This window comes from Engraulis encrasicolus, chromosome 5 (assembly GCF_034702125.1).
Source record: "Engraulis encrasicolus isolate BLACKSEA-1 chromosome 5, IST_EnEncr_1.0, whole genome shotgun sequence".
NCBI classification, from domain to species: domain Eukaryota; kingdom Metazoa; phylum Chordata; class Actinopteri; order Clupeiformes; family Engraulidae; genus Engraulis; species Engraulis encrasicolus.
The window spans coordinates 55,583,363-55,603,362 of NC_085861.1; the positions used below are offsets into that span (position 1 = coordinate 55,583,363).

General features: G+C 42.3%; 1 protein-coding gene across 1 annotated transcript in view; it reads right to left on the minus strand.

Annotated features, from left to right (window-relative positions):
• adcy2a (adenylate cyclase 2a) overlaps positions 1-20,000 on the minus strand; it is a 177,109-nt gene that overhangs the window by 101,600 nt on the left and 55,509 nt on the right. Inside the window, exon 4 of the mRNA XM_063198351.1 lies at positions 9,390-9,539. Coding sequence (XP_063054421.1) covers positions 9,390-9,539 — 150 coding nt within the window. The remainder of the gene's footprint in view (positions 1-9,389; positions 9,540-20,000) is intronic.

Sequence of the window (20,000 nt, forward strand, 5' to 3'; positions counted from 1 at the left end):
TGTACTGTACATGTGACATGGGAGACAACATGGAGAGGGTACTGTGCGTTGTGCCAGAAAGAGGAAGTTAGCTGAACACACACGTCAACCTGACGTTGATGTGCCGGCTGCACGTAACAGGTTGATGGAAGGTTTTGGGTGTTCATCCACCTGGCCGAATCACAGGTTGGGGCCCCGTGCAGCCTGCTGGATGATCTCCGCCTTCATCACACACCCCGGCGACTGTGGGCCGGCAGCAGGGACAAGGAAGTGGCACGAGCGCTCCTACGAGCATAACACAGGTAGAGAGCAAACACAACAGTGCACACATACTCCAGTGCTTAACTGTATATGAAGATTAAGGAGGCTCCTATATATACAGTACGTAGACCTGCGGCTCTTGGCTCGCTTCCACCCGAAACATTCATCTGGAGCTACGGCATAGCCTTAGGTCTGTGAAGGTGTGGTTTTACAGTTTTTCTCGATTGGTTTGGCTAATTTCTCGAAACTGAGATGACATTCTCAAAACAACACGGACAAATCCCCAAACCAACTTCCAATCTCCCACAACAGAATGGCATTTCTCATTGCTTTCATAAAATCTAAAATGCTTTGTACATGTCTCAAATGTTTAGTATATATATGCAGATGGCTATGTACAAGTACCCTACAGTTGACAAATTGAGCATACATTTAGCACATTTTCCAAATAAATTGATCTTGCTTATCTAAAGGAATGAGACAATTCTCAGTCAAATGGTTGCCCTCTCCAAAACATGTCAGCATGATTTCTTTGTGCAAGTCATCATATGCAAAGTAGTCTATACAATTGTCAAAACAGTCAAGGACATAATATTTTCAGAATTTCTTTACTGTAAACAGTAAATTCATGACGGGGTGTTCAACAGGCCAGATGGTATTGTAACTTTACTAGTTTGTAGAAAATAATAATAATAACCGTGTATACTACAGTTTCCTCTGTTATTTGGCTAATTTCTTGATTTTTTTTCAAACAGTATTCTGTGGAAGGAATTTAGTTTCGACACACGGGTAAACTGTTTTTGGAGTGATATGAGCAAGTAATGAGGATCCATGGCGTTATGCTGAACCATCCAGTTTATTTTGACAGAATGACTAAATGAATGCAAATGAGCCAAACCAATTGAGAAGGATCTATGCCATTTTGATACTGACTCTTTATGTGGGAGAAGGTTTAGTGTTGATGCAAGAATGAGCTGTTTTGGGAGGTATATGACATTTTGCTAGTTACCTGAACTGTTTGTGGCAGAAGTGTAAGAATGTTTAGCTAAATGACCCAAAATTTATAGAAGTGTCATCTCGGATTCAAGAAATTAGCCAAACCAATCGAGAAAAACTGTAAAGAAAGTTATTGTTAAATGTCCTTGGTATAATTAGTAAATTGTCTGTGTTGTCAAACTTCAATGGTTTTCACACACTTTTTTCAATTTTATACATAGTCGAAATCTGTTAGCTGAACGTAGTCCCATAGTGACAAAACATCTAACCATTTTGACTTGCAGTGCTTACACAATGGCAAAGGGACAATGTATTGTGGGGGTACTGACGATATATGTGGGGAAGGAATTTAGTTTTGACAGACAAGTAAACTGTTTTTGGAGTGATATGAGGAAGTGATGAGGATCCATGTAGTTATGCTGAACCATCCAGTTTATTTTGACAGAAGGACTAAATGAATGCAAATGAGCCAAAGCAATTGAGAAGGATCTATGCCATTTTTATGGTACTGACTATTTATGTGGGAGAAGGTTTAGTGCTGATGCAAGAATGAGCTGTTTTGGGAGGTATATGACATTTTGCAAGTTATCTGAACTGTTTTGCAGAAGTGTAAGAATGTTTGGCCAAATAACCCAATGGTTATAGAAATATCATTTCAGTTTCAAGAAATTAGCCAAACCAATCGAGAAAAACTGTGTGAAATTTAAAAAATCCTTGTGATTGGGGAAACATTTGCCTGACATTTTTAAAGAGGTGCTACTTTACTGTGGGCTAATTATAGATTCAAAAATCACTGATTCTTGAAAGTTTGGCAAAAACATGTCCCTGCAGTAAAATATTAATTCTGTTGAAAATCAACTAAATTTTCACAAACAAAATGAACCCAGGTAATGGCCAAGGGGTCTGTCACACGAATACACAGTTGTTTGAAATATTTAAGTGTAATTTTATTACTTTTCATGGCTATAAACCTGTCCACACCCTGTAAAAACGCCTGTCCCAAGGACTGGCATCATCATTTCAATTGACTTAAAATACAAAAATCACTAACAGAATTGAACAATATCACCATGATGTGGAAGACCATATTAAAGTGGTTCTACAGATGTGCACATAGTGGATGTAAAACAATATTTACTATTATTTACTGATTGCTCAAAACGTGTCCAGCATATTGGTCACCACCGTCAGATTTTTTCTAAAAGACAATAAAATCAGGTATGCACAAGGTAATTTTCATTACTGAGGACCCCTTTTCAAACCTTTAGCTCTACTGCCTACTTCACCATCACTGAAGCTCCTGTAAGTTTATTATTTTGTCCTCAATTTGTTAAGTTGTTTGGACACTGGTACTGTCCCAACCATAAACTGTCAACACCGTCGGGGGTTTTAATAGTATTGTATTACATTAATGTTAATAAATATATTTTTTTTCAGAATAGGTATGAAGCACCCAAGAAACAGAGCGAAAATGAAATGGCTAATGTGAACAAACAATGCATAATATTTAAAAGAGTGTTTTTTTGTCTCACACCGTCAGATGTCACCACCATCAGATTTTGTTCTGCTCATCATGTTGTTCCATATTTTACTAAATTGTGCTGGTTAATGAAACATTACTAGGCATGTCAGTAATAATTGTGATCCAAAATGATACTCTAGCCACCACTGAGGTGCATTTGGAGGTTTTTTTGTCAGAAAACCTGACGGTGGTGACATCTGATGGAGTTCACCAAAAAACACATGTTTGAAGTGTTTTTGACATGTTTTAAGATTATGCATACAATAAGTATCTACAGTTATGTTTAATTGTTTAAGTAATTCACTTTAATACAGTAAACATGTGTTTTTACTTCTAATTCTGTCTGCCGCTGTTGACAAAACAAGAAAGAGCCCATTTTATGGAAAATGTTAAACATGGGGAGCTTGGCCAATGCATTCACTGCCAAGACCTACATCTATGATAATACACCTCTATATTTTGGATTTGAACAACTTAAAAGCTGTTTTTACCACATTTTCAACAACCAGTGGCTTACTTCCTAGATAATCTAACTAATGAAGTACAAACACATGCTCATACTGTGCACACACAAAAATAAAGTGTTTATGCAAGATGCCATTGACTTGAGAGGGCTATTTATTTTGCTAAATGCAGGTACTAATTAGGCCACTTTCACCACTCTCAGATTACTGTCACCACCGTCAGTTCTTAAGTCACCACCGTAAGAAGGAGTTTTGGACATTTTAAAGGAATGTGTTTACAACATTTTCCTTGGGAGTTGTTGAAATATCAAAGTAAGAGCCAATTTAAGCCTACACGAATATTTGTGAAATTACAAAAAATTATTTGTTCTATTTAGGCGTTAAGTAAGCATCGTATGATGGTACATATTTTAAAATTAGAACACATGAAACAGTATTAAAATAGAACAAAAGTGAATTTTCAACATTTAAAGGCATATGTGTGAACCAAAAAATACACATAATCACTTAAAAACTCCAGATACATATGCAACCAAATCAATACAATTTTAATAACTTTTAATTGTGTCTGACGGTGTTGACAAAAAACAAGGTATGATCGGAGAAAAGCCTGATTTCTGAAAAAAATACATAATGGGGAGATTGGCCTTGTGCATTTCTGAAAAGCCAAGACCTTAGTCTACGAGGATATACCATATAATTTTGTAATTCACTTTGTTTTTTTCTGTCAACATTACAACCTATTTTAGCCACTTTCTCAAGAATCAGTGAAATACAGTTGAAATTACAGAATCAATGGTGATGAGTGAATCCATGCGAGTGACCATTGTGTGTGTGTGTGTGTGTGTGTGTGTGTGTGTGTGTGTGTGTGTGTGTGTGTGTGTGTGTGTGTGTGTGTGTGTGTGTGTGTGTGTGTGTGTGTGTGTGTGTGTGTGTGTGTGTGTGTGTGTTGGAGGCTACAGAAAGTACCCATGACACTAGCTTATGGATAACTACCAATAGGCTACTGAACAAATGTTTGCACTGGGGTTAAAATTATGAAAATGTACATTCAGTACACAAATTTTGATGTCTACAAGCAGATAGAGTGGTGAGTCTGCTTTATGCACCATAGAAGGAGAGACAATATTTAATAGATTTAGCTAAAGTAGAAATAGCCAAATATTTTTTTAACCAGCGCAGAGGACAGACACTTTTATTAACTCGCTAAGACACAGCGTTATCAATTTGCTGTTACCACAATAGCAATGATCAAGTCGTAGTGCATTACTAAAGGTCCTGAGTTATGTCATAGCGGTGTAGTACTATGGTAGTTAACTTTTCAAAATGTATTCTTGCAGCCAGGTGCAATACAATAATGCCCTCCCTTTGTCCTCTGCTTATTACCATTCTCCATAATAGTAAAATCTCTGAATGTCGTTGTGTCCGTCTCCGATGTAGGCTACTGTAGAATTTCCAAGGCAACACACCCAGTGATGTAACGTTCTGCCGTGGAACATGATGGCGCTACACAGTTGCAAAAATGTATCTTTCTCAAACTTATTATATTTTAACCAGTGTCACTGACTGACTCAATATTTCTAATGAGGACAACTTTGTCTAGTGTTTCATGTCCACTTTAAAGCATGCCACTAGTGGAACGGCGTGCATTATGGGGCTACACTCCTCAGAGAAAAGACTGACTTCCAGATTGGGGCTCAGATTAGTGTGTGTATAGGCCTACTGGGCTTTTACCCAGACAGCCCCAAAACACTCAACTCAGTCTGGCTCCACCAGATGATTTATGAATGGTTATAGGGCTTTGGCAGTGTTAGTGGGAAGAGGAAACCTGTAAGGTTCATAGAATAGTAATCCACAGGGAAGCCTCCTAATGGCAGAGGGGTGAATTCAGGCCTGCTGAGAGGTTGTGTGTGTGTGTGTGTGTGTGTGTGTGTGTGTGTGTGTGTGTGTGTGTGTGTGTGTGCGCGTGCGCGTGCGCGCGCGCGTGTGTGTGTTGTGTGTGTGTGTGTGTGTGTGTGTGTGTGTGTGTGGTGTGTGTGTGTGTGTGTGTGTGTGTGTGTATGTGTGTGTGTGTGTGTTGGGGGCTGGACAAACGGGTCTACTGTACCGGGCCCAGGGAAAGGCGGGATTGGTTCCCCAATGACATTGGATGTATTGAGAGGGGGGCCCTGTGTCGTGGGTCCAGCAAAAGTTGTGAGCGGCCCTGGGTATATTTCATCCAACCATTTAATCTGCCCAGCTGTGAAAAGTCAATGGTAAAAGTCTGCTGGAGGAATTGTAATTAGCATGCTGTGTTTTGTTGTGTTTTGTTGTGTTGTGTTGTGCTGTGCTGTGCTGTGTTGTGCTGTGCTGTGCTGTGCTGTGCTGTGCTGTGCTGTGCTGTGATATGCTCTGCTCTGCTTTGCTATGCTGTGCTGTGCGGTAATGCGATGCGCTCTCATTCTCTTTCAGAGAACCTGGGACATATACATGCCCTATTGTTTTCTACTGTGCTTTGGTTGTGCATATTAAATCATGTCATGCTGTGTTGTGCTGTGTTGTGCATTGATGATCACTGTATCGAGGACTATGTAGCCATGAGCTGCTCTGCGCTACATTGCGTCCCGTTGAGTTAACCCGGGAAACATTTACAGGGCCTTGGCTGTAGCTCAAACGTCTAAGGCACGGCAATGTTACATCGGGGACCCAGGGTTTGAGTCCGGCCTGGGGAGTTTTCCCAATCTCTCTCTCTCTCTCTCTCTCTCTCTCTCTCTCCCTCTCCCTCCCTCTCCCTCTCTCTCTCTCTCTCTCTCTCTCTCTCTGATTTTCAATCCATCTCTCAAATAAACTGATCAATGTCCTCCACACATCTTAACCCATTTTCAGCCATTTCGATCAGATTCTTGGTGACTTCCAAAGTAGTTTGGTGCAGTCCCTCTTCATGTGGACATGGGCCCAGCTGGTCTCGTGAATCCAAAACAATCTCCAAAAGCGTTCATCAAGATGGATGTTCAATGCAACACTTGAGGGCCATAGTATCTCCTATGGCAGGGGCTTTCAAAGAGGGGGCTGGGGACTAATGGAGGACCCTGGCAGGTTGGCAGGAAAAATATAGCAAAATTAAAAGAATCATTTAATACATTAAATAACTTAAAGGGACACTGTGTGAGATTTGTAGTTGTTCATTTCCAGAATTCAGGCTGCCCATTCACTAATGTTACCTTTTTCATGAATACTTACCACCAGCATCAAATTCTAAGTAGTCATTATGACTGGAAAAATTGCACTTTTCATACATGAAAAGGGGGATCTTCTCCATGGTACGCCATTTTGAATTTCCAGAAATAGCCATTTTTAGCTGTAAAACTGAATGTACTTGGACCATGCTAGAAAATGTTTGTTTAGTACTTTGTAAACTTTCGTGTAAAGATCAAATTTGGCAGTAGGCAGCCCAGTTTCACCTTTTTACCTTTTTTGACCATTTCCTGCACAGTTTCCCTTTAAGTAGTAAAAATAAATAAGCTAAAGAAACCAAAGCGGAATCATTTTCTTCTTTATAATGTTTACACAATTTCTGCTTATTAAATAATGCTTTCTTTTGTACTTCGGTTTAAGAATGCATCAACTTGTGAAACCGGGTGTGCAGTAAAAATAGTGTGACACGACCCATGGGAGGGAGGCCTTTGCTGAAATCTATATATATGAGGGGCCTTGTCATGGTAAAGTTTCGGAACCCCTGTCCTATGGTCCGGCCCAAAAGAGCTGCAGTAAACCTCCATCTTGCTGAGTGCTTTAGGAGATTGTTTTGGATTGACGTGACCAGCTGGGCGGTGGGACTGGGATTCCAGTCCAAGCAGCAGAGCCTGTGGTGTTTTGACATTGCATGTGTGTGTGCTTCTGAGTGTGTGTGTGTGTGTGTGTGTGTGTGTGTGTGTGTGTGTGTGTGTGTGTGTGTGTGTGTGTGTGTGTGTGTGTGTGTGTGTGTGTGTGTGTGTGTGTGTGTGTGTGCGCGTGCGTGCGTGCGTGCATGCGTGTGTGTGTGTGTGCGCGCACGTGCGTACGTGCGTGCATGCGTGCGTGTGTGTGTGTGTGCTTGTGTGTATGAGAGAGAGAGAGAGAGAGAGAGAGAGAGAGAGAGAGAGAGAGAGAGAGAGAGAGAGAGAGAGAGAGAGAGAGAGAAAGCCTCGGGTGTTTTGATGTTGTGTGTGTGTGTTTGTTCGCGTGTGTGCATGTTCTGTCAGTTGGAACTTCGTGCAATGACCTTGGGCCTCACTATTGTAATGTCACTTGGGATGGCTTCACACTGGGAACAGAGGAACAGGCATAATAATGCACCCATCACACCAAATAAACTACATACAAGAATATGCTAATCATTGGCACATGGCACAAAACTATAATTTTCGCTTATGAAAATAGGTTTTTTATTATAATGGCATGTTGTTGACTTTATTAATCTACCACGAGAATTACCCTGCACACTTCTCTGACATAAAGTGAAAGTAATTTGCATAATTGCCATGTAGTGACAGCCCGACGGGCGATTGAGATCTTTTCTTTTATGTGTCAGCGTGGTGACAGTAGAGTCAATCGGGCCTATTTGCTCAGAGGACACTTGGTGGTAAGGGTGGCAATTCTGTGTGTGTGTGTGTGTGTGTGTGTGTGTGTGTGTGTGTGTGTGTGTGTGTGTGTGTGTGTGTGTGTGTGTGTGTGTGTGTGTGTGTGTGTGTGTGTGTGTGTGTGTGTGTGTGTGTGTGTGCGTGTGTGTGCGTGTGTGTGCGTGTGTGTGTGTGTGTGTGTGTCATGCCTGACAAGTCATTACTATATCTCACCTCGGCAAGAGCATGGGACCCCCCCCCCCCCGACTTACAACACCAAACACACACACACACACACACACACACACACACACACACACACACACACATTCACATACACATACAAAACGAGGAGCAGAAATTCGATTTTCTCTGCAAGCAAAGCATGGCTGCCTACCTGCACCTCCTAAAAAACAACGCAATCTGAGGAGATTCTAAATTGATTTAATTTGGTTTGGAATGGGAGAGAGCGAGAAAGAGCCCCAGACTGAGCAAGGGCCCATTCGGCTGATGGCTGTGCTGCCTGCATCAGCAAATGCTCCACTCCACTCCACATAGGGTCAAGCTCAGAGCCCATCTCCTCTCATTAAAAATAATGACTCCTGTTGCTAGGCAAACTGTATGAATAGTCAATTATTTCATTAGCGCTGGCTAAGTGTCATTTTAAACTTGCATGCATGTAGCTATGACCCACACGGTGGTGTGTGTGTGTGTGTGTGTGTGTGTGTGTGTGTGTGTGTGTGTGTGTGTGTGTGTGTGTGTGTGTGTGTGTGTGTGTGTGTGTGTGTGTGTGTGTGTGTGTGTGTGTGTGTGTGTGTGTGTGTCAGGATCACCAGGTCACCACAATTACTCCATGACCTCAGCTGTAGATGGTCTTGACACACAAACTCTCAAGGTCATTGAGGTCTAAACAGAAGAGCACTTACTGATTCAAGCCAGCATTCATTAGAGTCAGATGCCGAGGGACTACTAAATCTCTTGTGTCTGCATGAAGACCCTTCTATCACATTGTTTACTGTTGTTTTTTGTGGTCTTTATTTTGTCCATTTTGTATTAAAATTGTAGTAGCTTATATTACTTTGCGTAGCCTCTTACTGCCGATGGGGTCGCCGGCCGGCCAATTCACGATTTGGTGAAAATACTCAAATACATCATAATAACATTGCTATGACAGTACCAAGAGCCTTAAATAACGGATTAAGACATAGCCATCACATTTGTTTTGATAGTAGGGCAATAACATAAGCTAAGAGGTTAATAGCTGCAACATTTGTGAAGTGTCCTCATGCATGTGCATGTAGTGTGTGTGCATCTGCCTGCGTGTGTGCGCGCGTGCCTGCGTGTGTGCCTGCGTGCGTGCTGCATATCATATTTCATTATTCTGACCTGTTGGAGCTTGTGTGCGTGTGTGCAGGCATGCGTGTGTGTGTGTGTGTGTGTGTGTGTGTGTGTGTGTGTGTGTGTGTGTGTGTGTGTGTGTGTGTGTGTGTGTGTGTGTGTGTGTGTGTGTGTGTGTGTGTGTGTGTGTGTGTGTGTGTGTGTGTGTGTGTGTGCACGCTGCATATGTTACGCTGCATATGTTGTTCTGACCTGTTGGTGCTTCTCAAACTCCAGCTTGATGGGGGACTTGATGCAGTTGCAGGTGTCCTGGTAGGTCTGCTTGAGGGCCAGCTCCATCAGGTGCTTATGGTAGGCCCCAGCCAGGTTACCACAGATGAAGATGATGACGTTGGCCAGGATCTGCAGCGATAACATCAAATGATAATGATAAGAGACACACACAAAGAGAGAGAGAGTGAGAGAGAGAGAGAGAGAGAGAGAGAGAGAGAGAGAGAGAGAAAGTGAGAGAGAAAGAGAAAGTGAGAGAGAAAGAGAAAGAGAAAGAGAAAGAGAGAGGGTAGGTAAGAAAGAAAGAAAGCGAGAGAGAGAGAGAGAGAGAGAGAGAGAGAGAGAGAGAGAGAGAGAGAGAGAGAGAGAGAGAGAGAGAGAGAGAGAGAGAGAGAGAGAGAGAGAGAGAGAGAGAGAGAGAGAGAGAGAACGCTTCAATGAGTTCCATTATCATCTCAGCAGGGTGGTGTGCACACATTTTATCACACTTTATCACACACACCATTGCCTGTTTCAGACAGAAGTAATGCAATGACACATAAGCAGTGTGTTCAACAACAACAACATAAAAAACAAGTAACTGTTTGGGTTATCTGCCCCAAAGCAATTCATAAATATGGAAAAGCAATTTATCCGATTTTTCTCCACAAGGAACAGTCCAAGTAAATGACTCACTTGAATAACTTCAACATGCCATTCCTCCCATGTGCTGTGTAGCTTTGCATTGGCTTAATACATCATTTAAAAATGTTAGAAACTGTATAAACTAGCAGAGTTACTGTGATATAAACACACACACACAAGAAGCAAAATATGAAAGTGATACAATACAAAATGAGGATTCCTGCTTGTCTGTGTTTGTGCATAGTGTCCTGAAGGGCCTGTTAACCATGGCTATACACTGTAGATACAGACAAAACAAGCTTCAGATACTCTCAAGAAGTGCCTGAAAATGTTCTAAAGCTCTATACATTTCTAAAGCTTTAGGCAGCTTAGAAAAAAAGCACCAGACCGGATTCAATGCTCACTAACGTCAACATGGACAAACACATTGTAAGGATGTACACCCACTAGACATGTCTCAGACAGATCTAGTCTAGTGATAACCGTGACAGATGGTCGGGCAGCATAGGTTCCTTTTTTTAACAAAGAGCTACAGCATTTCTTTGTAGAGATACCATGTCGACATAAAGGTTGACAGAAAGACACAAGAGAGCTGCCTTTCACCAAGACATGCAATCGCACATCATCCAAGACAGCTAGGTTATAGGCCAGGTTAAAGGGGGCAAGGAAGTCAAGGAAAAAGACAAGACAGAATGAAAGGATTTCAGCTGGTGATGGAGTGACTGGCACAGAGGACAAACAAAATGACTTTGCTGTTCCATTCACTGGTCATCGTTCACTTCCACCGGCGTTGAGCTGCGCCCTCCCTGTTCATGTGAGGTCTACAAATGCGTAATAAAATGTGCTATTATTGTTCTATTCTGAACGCAATACTCTTGCCCTTCTCCTGATCCCCATCCTTCTCTCTGCATGATTCCCCTTTCAACTTCCCTCTGCTCATCCATCTTGAAGAAGCCACAAAGCCTCAAAGCCTCAAAGTACGCACACACACACACATGCACACATTCACACACATGCACACATTCACACACACCCACATTCACACACACACACACACACACACACACACACACACACACACACACACACACACACACACACACACACACACACACACACACACACACACACACACACTACTGATTGATTGCTGTGTCGTGTCAAGAGGCCCTCGGGGAGCCATGTGTTGACGTCATGAAGGAATATTATCGTCCTTTTTGCGATGAAGACATGAAGTGTCTGGTGGTCACAATCTGGGGGCCTAAGATAAGCCCACCGGTAGACACAGATATGGAAAGCCTATTTTTGGAGCAGACATAAAAGGGTGACAGGTGACTGTGCCTGTCAGAAAGACTACACAGGAGTCGGCACAGTCGACTCTCTTGAAATACCACTTCTCTGACAGGTAGACATTAAAGACTAAGAGTTAGACAAGGGCGGGCAGCACCTGAGCAGGCAGTCTGTCTTGCAGAGTGCAGGCAGCAAACTTGGATGGAACTCGATTAGTTATTGCCATAGCTTGAATACATTGTGCCTTTAAACATGATGAGTGTGTTGCCTCTTGGTAACCATAGGGCTAGCCTTGAAGCTCACAGCTCACTCTGAATTAAGAAAATAATATAATTCACTGACTCTCTCTAGCAGTCTATTATGATGAAGGTCTTGGCTGTGGAACAATGTATCGGAACAACTTCCAGGCTCTTATTTTGTTTTTGTCAACACTAGACACACAGCAAAGAATATATTTTTTCTTTATTAAACTGCAGAATTGTTTTAACCCTCTGGTTGTGTTAGAAACAGGGTTACGTTCATGGTGTTAACGGTCAAAATTGACAGCCTACATAAAAAAGGTAATAGTACATTGATTAAAAATCTGATTTACATATTTTGTGATGAATAACTTTCAGGCATCCTTTTGAAACAATTCCAATGTGATTTAAATGTTATTCTGCTTTGTTCTATTGATTTGTATGCTTTTTTTCTTATCTTGCAATGAATCTATCCAATTCGTTTTATTAACCCTCTGGAGTCTAGGGCCTCTCAGAGGCTTTCGGGCCGGTTGGAACGCCTTTTCTTTTTTCAAATATTTCAACTGTAAACATCTATACTAATGTGGCACACATGGCTGTATTCTGAAAAGCCTAACAAAAAAGAATATGAGAGTAAAGTGAATGTAATATAACTAGTGTTGCACCGATACCGATACCAGTATCGGCCGGGGCCCCGATACTGCACTAAAATGGTGGTATCGGTATCGGCCGATACCAACAAAAAGGGCACCGATACCATTTACAGATGCTCATATGACTCTTAAACGCAGCCTTGATCTTAGTTATTTTATACAGTGCCCTCCATAATTATTGGCACCCCTGATTGAGATGTGTTTTTTAGCTTCCAATTATTATTATTTTTTTCTAAAAAATCCTTAATGGAAAAAAAGAGAAAAATCCAACCTTCAATGCAAGTGCATTTATTCAGTGGGGAAAAAATCCCACATAAAGAAATAATTATTTGACATCAAATAATGTGTGTCACAATTATTAGCACCCCTGGTGTTAATATTTTGTACAACCCCCTTTTGCCAACAAAACAGCACCTAATCTTCTCCTATAATGTTTCACAAGATGGGAAAAGACAGAAAGAGGGATCTTCAGCCATTCCTCTTTGCAGAATCTCTCTAAATCATCCAGAGACCTGGGTCCTCTCCTCTGTACTCTCCTCTTCAGCTCACCCCACAGGTTCTCAATGGGGTTGAGGTCTGGGGACTGAGATGGCCATGGGAGGAGCTTGATTTTGTGTCTGGTGAACCATTTCTGTGTAGATTTGGCCATATGTTTAGGGTCATTGTCTTGCTGAAAGACCCAGTGACGACCCATCTTCAGCTTTCGGGCAGAGGGCAACAGATTTTGATTTAAAATGCCCTGGTATTTCAAAGCATTCATGATGCCATGCACCCTAACAAGGTTCCCAGGGCCTTTGGAAGCGAAACAGCCCCACAGCATCACTGACCCACCCCCATACTTCACAGTGGGTATGAGGTGCTTTTCAGCATGCGCATCTTTCGTGGCACGTCAGACCCACTTAAGGGCCGTACACACACGTCGCTGCTATTTACTCGCTACTTGCCTACTCGCCTACTTGCCACTCGCTCTGGGTGATTTTGTTTACTGGTTGTCATGGTTCCCGCTGTCCGCGCCAATAACGTCCGTACGAAACAAAATGTAGGTCTACGCTGTTTAACGTTGGTCGTGTGCTGTGCACATCGATGCATATGAGCCTTTGATGGTGTACACTGTATGTATTTTCCTCAACACTTTTAACCAAAGTGTGATTGCGTGCAGAAGTTGGGTGGTCAGAACACCACAGGGGCAACGTCACCTGTCAATAATCTGTATTCTGCCTTCCAATTGGTTACTCGCTTAACTCGCGTCGCTCGAAGATAAAATAAGTTTATCTCGGAACCCGCCCACATCGCATCGCTTGTACTCTCCTCGCCTACTCGCCAGCGAGACTCGCTGGAACACGTAGACATTCTATTGACTTCATCCGCTGAGCGAGTAACTAGCAGCGACGTGTGTGTACGGCCCTTTAGAGTGTTTGTTGCCAAAAAGCTCAATCTTGGTCTCATCTGACCAAAGCACACGGTCCCAGTTGAAGCCCCAATACCGCTTGGCGAACTCCAGACGTTTGCGTTTATGATTGTGAGTGAGGAAAGGTTTTCTCCGTGCATGCCTCCCAAACAGCTTGTTGGTGTGTAGACAGCGCCTGATGGTTGATTTGGAGACTTTGTGACCCCAGGATGCTACCATTTGTTGTAATTCTGTAACAGTGAGCTTTGGAGATCTTTTGATTTCTCTTACCATCCTCCTCTACGGAGGCCCAGAGGTGACACGGAGGGATTTTTTTTGGGGTGGGAAATGTGTGCACTGGAGACTAACACCTTTGCGAGATAACGCAAATATTTTGCGAGATAACGCAAATCTTTTGCGAGATATCGCAAACCATTTGCAAGATAACGCAAATATTTTGCGTGATAACGCAAATATTTTTGCGAGATAACGCAAATTAAAACTTACATCTGCGGGTTCACCACTTTGATTTGCAGCACACTTTTTGGTCACCGGGGGGCAGTCTGAACCAACACGTGTAAGGCTTTGAAACGCCACAGTTGTAGGGGTAGGCTATTCAATTCAACCACCACTGTTGTTGGACAACAGCGAGAGGGATGCTGACAGTCAAAAACATGAGACTACTACCGCTGGAAGGACGTGCAAGGATACCGTTATTATATCCATTGTTTTATGTTAAATAAACAACAGATTTTGAGAGACGCCGTAGCACCTTGCTTTGCGAACGGACAGAAGGGGAAATATAGGATTTGTTGGACGACATGTGTCTGCAATGCAGAAGCTTTGTATGACAGACTTAAGGAAGGCAGGCGGGACAACTGCTTAGGCTACTCTACGGTCATTTTCAAAGATGATGAGAAGTTTATGAAAATCATTTTGTCATATCAAGACCCACATGTGAATTATGTAGGCCTAATTTTAACATAGCCTAGGCCTCGACGTTGAGGCAGCACGCTGTATTCTTTCTTTCTTTTTCTTGAAACTTTCAACGCAATGTGTTGTTTGTTGCGATTCTCCCCTTTTAATTTATAATTGGCTAAATCAAGTAGGCTATCACTGCTTAGCCATGCAGAGAGCTTAGACTTGTAACAACTCCGACATTTGGAACTATCCAAAGTGGGCATTGGTTAATAGATTTCTCGGTCAGACTTGGATTAATGTTTCTTAACGCATGACATGATGGCAGATTACGGAACTTCACGAATAGAAAGCGACATATGTCCTTCCTGTGGTAGAAAATTCCTCCTGTTATACATGACATCGGGTCTTAGGTAAATGGAGGAAATCAAATAGTTATTTGCTTTTAATTGTGAACCAGTTTTACAGTGATGGCTTTTAGCGATCACAAATTACTTTTGGATGTAACTCGTACCTCCACGCCCCATGGTGCCATGGTTTCCGACCCTGTAGCACTGAGAGATATCGCAGAAATCTAACGCAGAGCTCACAGAGATGAATAACAACTTTCAGAAATTCACGGAGAAGTGTCAAGTTTGGCAGAAGGGCGATAGCGCACTGGCATTGATGATCTGGCTTTGTTGTAAGCAGTCCAAAATCATAGCGTAACGGGCGTAAAGGGCCGTAGCTTAACGCAACCTTGCGCAAACTAAAACACAGAGTTTTTCCGAGGTGTAGCGGAACACAACACACACACACACACACACACACACACACACACACACACACACACACACACACACACACACACACACACACACACACACCAATTTTGAAAGAATTGAAATACTTTTCTTTGAAAGAAAGAATACAGCGTGCTGCCTCAGCTGACAATGTTAAAATTAGCCTACATAATTCACATGTGGGTCTTGATATGACAAAATGATCGTCATATGCTTCATAATCTTTGAAAATAACCGTTCAGTAACAGTTAAGCCGTTACGCTTTTAAAAGTTTGGCACAATCTGCTCGGAGTCGGAGGGAACCGTCAGATTGTTTGTGTGCTTGTGGCAACTATGCCTTTGGTTTGTGTGTGTGGTGCCGCTGGGGAGTCGAGCCCATGTAAAGCCTCGCTTCACGAGAGAGGGACAATTTCGTGGAGTTTGGTCTATGGCGGGGGTGCGACTGTAAGCGCACTTTTACGCGCAGCAAACGAGATCTATTTAGGGGTAACCCGCACGCTGAGCGGCCCAAGTGGTGTGAGGTGAACCAAAAATAAACAAAAGAAAGATACAAATAAACAAAACAACAAACAGATAACTCTCACTTTCTCCTACATCACACAAAATAAGAACTGAAAGCAAAGGGGGAAACGTCACACACTCGCGCACGCACACACACACACAGTCACTCTCCAATATAAACAGCAGCCCGCAGACAGACCAACAGGTGGATCCACAGGTACCACGGACAGCGACCGACTGTCTCGAAGTCGCCGGGCAAAGGACGCAGCGCAAAAAGCCTGGTTCCTATAACGCCAAGTACGAAGTTGGCCTAGTGAACCAATGTGGCCGCGCTTACAGTCGCACCCCCGCCATAGACCAAACTCCACGAAATTGTCCCTCTCTCGTGAAGCGAGGCTCTACACGGGCTCGAGTCCCCAGCGGCACCACACACACAAACCAAAGGCATAGTTGCCACAAGCACACAAACAATCTGACGGTTCCCTCCGACTCCGAGCAGATTGTGCCAACCTTTTAAAAGCGTGCCAAGTTTTGCCAATTGGTGCCTACTGATCACATGGCGCACTAACGCACGACAGACTTAATGATGCGGCTTAAAGGTACACATCGCATTATGTTCACCTACACTACAAGACACTAGTGTGCCGTCAGAAATCATATGGTGTGCCATGGGAAATTAAATGGCTGTAGGCCTACCTTTATAGGCCTAGGCAATATGGTTGTATTTTCAGTTAACATTTTCATTGGTGGTGTGCCTTGGCATTTTCCCTCGATGAACGGCGCTGAACTGAACGGTTATTTTCAAAGATTATGAAGCATATGACGATCATTTTGTCATATCAAGACCCACATGTGAATTACGTAGGCTAATTTTAACATTGGCAGCTGAGGCAGCACGCTGTATTCTTTCTTTCAAAATTGGTGTGTGTGTGTGTGTGTGTGTGTGTGTGTGTGTGTGTGTGTGTGTGTGTGTGTGTGTGTGTGTGTGTGTGTGTGTGTGTGTGTGTGTGTGTGTGTGTGTGTGTGTGTGTGTTGTGTCCCGCCACACCTCGGAAAAACTGTCCTGTCAGTGTTTTAGTTTGCGCAAGGTTGCGTTAGGCTACGGCCCTTTACGCCCGTTACGCTATGATTTTGGACTGCTTACAACAAAGCCAGATCATCAATGCCAGTGCGCTATCGCCCTTCTGCCAAACTTGACACTTCTCCGTGAATTTTTGAAAGTTGTTAGTCATCTCTGTGAGCTCTACGTTAGATTTCAGCGATATCTCAGTGCTACAGGGTCGGAAACCATGGCACCATGGGGCACGTGGCGGTACGAGTTACATCCAAAAGTAATTTGTGTTCGCTAAAACCCACTGGTTCACAGTTAAAAGCAAATAACTATTTGATTTCCTCCATTTACCCAAGACCCGATGTCATGTATAACAGGAGGAATTTTCTACCACAGGAAGGACATATGTCGCTTTCTATTCGTGAAGTTCCGTGATCTGCCATCATGTCATGCGTTAAGAAACATTAATCCAAGTCTGACCGAGAAAACTATTAACCAATGCCCACTTTGGATGGTTCCAAATGTCGGAGTTGTTACAAGTCTAAGCTCTCTGCATGGCTAAGCAGTGATAGCCTACTTGATTTAGCCAATTATAAATTAAAAGGGGAGAACCGCAACAAAAAACACATTGCGTTGAAAGTTTCAAGAAAAAGAAAGAAAGAATACAGCGTGCTGCCTCAACGTCGAGGCCTATGTTAAAATTAGGCCTACATAGTTCACATGTGGGTCTTGATATGACAAAATGATTTTCATAAACTTCTCATCATCTTTGAAAATGACCGTAGAGTAGCCTAAGCAGTTGTCCCGCCTGCCTTCCTTAAGTCTGTCATACAAAGCTTCTGCATTGCAGACACGTGTCGTCCAACAAATCCTATATTTCCCTTTCTGTCCGTTCGCAAAGCAAGGTGCTACGGTGTCTCTCAAAATCTGTTTATTTAACATAAAACAATGGATAAAATAACGGTATCCTTGCACGTCCTTCCAGCGGTAGTAGTCTCATGTTTTTGACTGTCAGCATCCCTCTCGCTGTTATCCAACAACAGTGGTGGTTGAATTGAATAGCCTACCCCTACAACTGTGGCGTTTCAAAGCCTTACACGTGTTGGTTCAGACTGCCCCCCGGTGACCAAAAAGTGTGCTGCAAATCAAAGTGGTGAACCCGCAGATGTAAGTTTTAATTTGCGTTATCTCGCAAAAATATTTGCGTTATCACGCAAAATATTTGCGTTATCTTGCAAATGGTTTGCGATATCTCGCAAAAGATTTGCGTTATCTCGCAAAGGTGTTAGTCTCCAGTGCACACATTTCCCACCCCAAAAAAGTCCCTCCGTGTCACCTCTGGGCCTCCGTACTCCTCACTGTGCGTGGTGGCAAAAGAAACTTGGGTCCTCGTCCAGGCTTGTTTACCACTGTTCCAGTGTTTTGAACTTCTTAATTATTCATCTCACAGTGGATATGGGCAGCTGCAGTTGAGTGGCAATCTTCTTGTTGCCTCTGCCTGACCTGTGAAGGTCGACGCACATCTGCCTCACTTGTATGCTGTGTTCCTTTGTCTTTCCCATGTTTAAGAGTGGATAAGAGAAATGGCCTCGGTGTCACGTCATATTTATACCCCAGGGAAACAGGAAGTGATGAATTACTAATTAAATGTTCCTACATACTCTGGTAAACTTTGTAAACTACTGTAGAAATGACAGAAATGCTTCAATTATATTTATTTCCTGGGAATTGTTAAGGGTGCCAATAATTGTGGAACAGGTGATTTAATGAAAAATAATTATTTTTCAGTCAGGGATTTTTTTATTTTCTTACAATTCATTTGAGTTGAAGGCTACATTTTCCTACAATTTTCAGTGTGACAGTATTCTTCTGCAATAAACACTGAATTTATTTTAAGGCTTTTAACACATCTCAACCAGGGGTGCCAATAATTATGGAGGGCACTGTATCATAGGTATTTAAAAAGTATAAAAAGTTCTACTGGAGTAGGCAGCAGCCTGACAAAGCCATAATAGCAATGATGTTACATCCAAGTAGTAGCCTATATAACTTTTCATATATATACTGTATATAAATTTCAAACAGAGTACTATCGGTATGGTATCGGTATCGGCCGATAATGCACTGTCGGGTATCGGGTATCGGTATCGGGGCTAAAAAATGGTATCGGTGCAACACTAAATATAACTAATATAACTTAGGGAGATGACCGAAAAACCATGAATGTAACCAGTTGTTGTATCTTCCACAATTCTTTAGGAATTTCATTATATTTCATTTTGACCATTTGAATAGGTTAGCTGGAGGATATCATGAAGTGTCATTTGTGTATGATGAAAAATAGAGAAGTTATTTAAGAATGAAGTTTCAAAACGGTCATTTTTGACCGTAACACAACCAGAGGTTTAATAATTCAACAGCATTGAAGAGACATATTGCAAGCATATTCCTTTCAAACGTCAAAAACGTAACACCCCTCTGACGGTCGCACCAATGACACCAATCTGACAGTGATGAAAGGGGGTAGCTTGTTCTACATGAATAGTATGAAACATCATACGACATTAGCATTCATTGTGACCCAAAATTATAGTCTAGCCTTCACTGAAATTTTTTTGAAGGTTTTTGTGACAACCGTCACCCTGAAATAAAAGCAAAAAAGAGAATTAACGAATATGTTAAGCATATTTTGTTATATGGGCAAAGCCATGTTAATCAGCATCCAATCAATGTGTGTGATGTAATGACGTCAGTGCCAATGCAGGTGTGCACGCGCACCACTGCCATGCTTTATATGTGTGTTTGAATAAACGGCTGTCAGTTGCAAGCAGAATGAAGAATGCCAGCCAACGGAGAAGATGTTGTCCGAGTGTCTCTCTTATGCTAAGCTAGCAGTCAGTGAAGTTGTTCACTGTGTTACCTAAGTAAAACGCAAAGCTGCTGCGCAGGGATGGCAAATATCCCCACAGAATACATCCTTAATTTCCTATTTAGGTAATGGTGGATTTATTAAAAAAAATATCTGTTACCATTTCATCTGTAACCATGTCCTCTGACATTTTCATGAATACAGAATTACCGGTATTATGCCAATTGTTTTAACATCCTTCTCTCAGTAGTAGTAGTAGAGGACAGAAGTAGTAGTAGT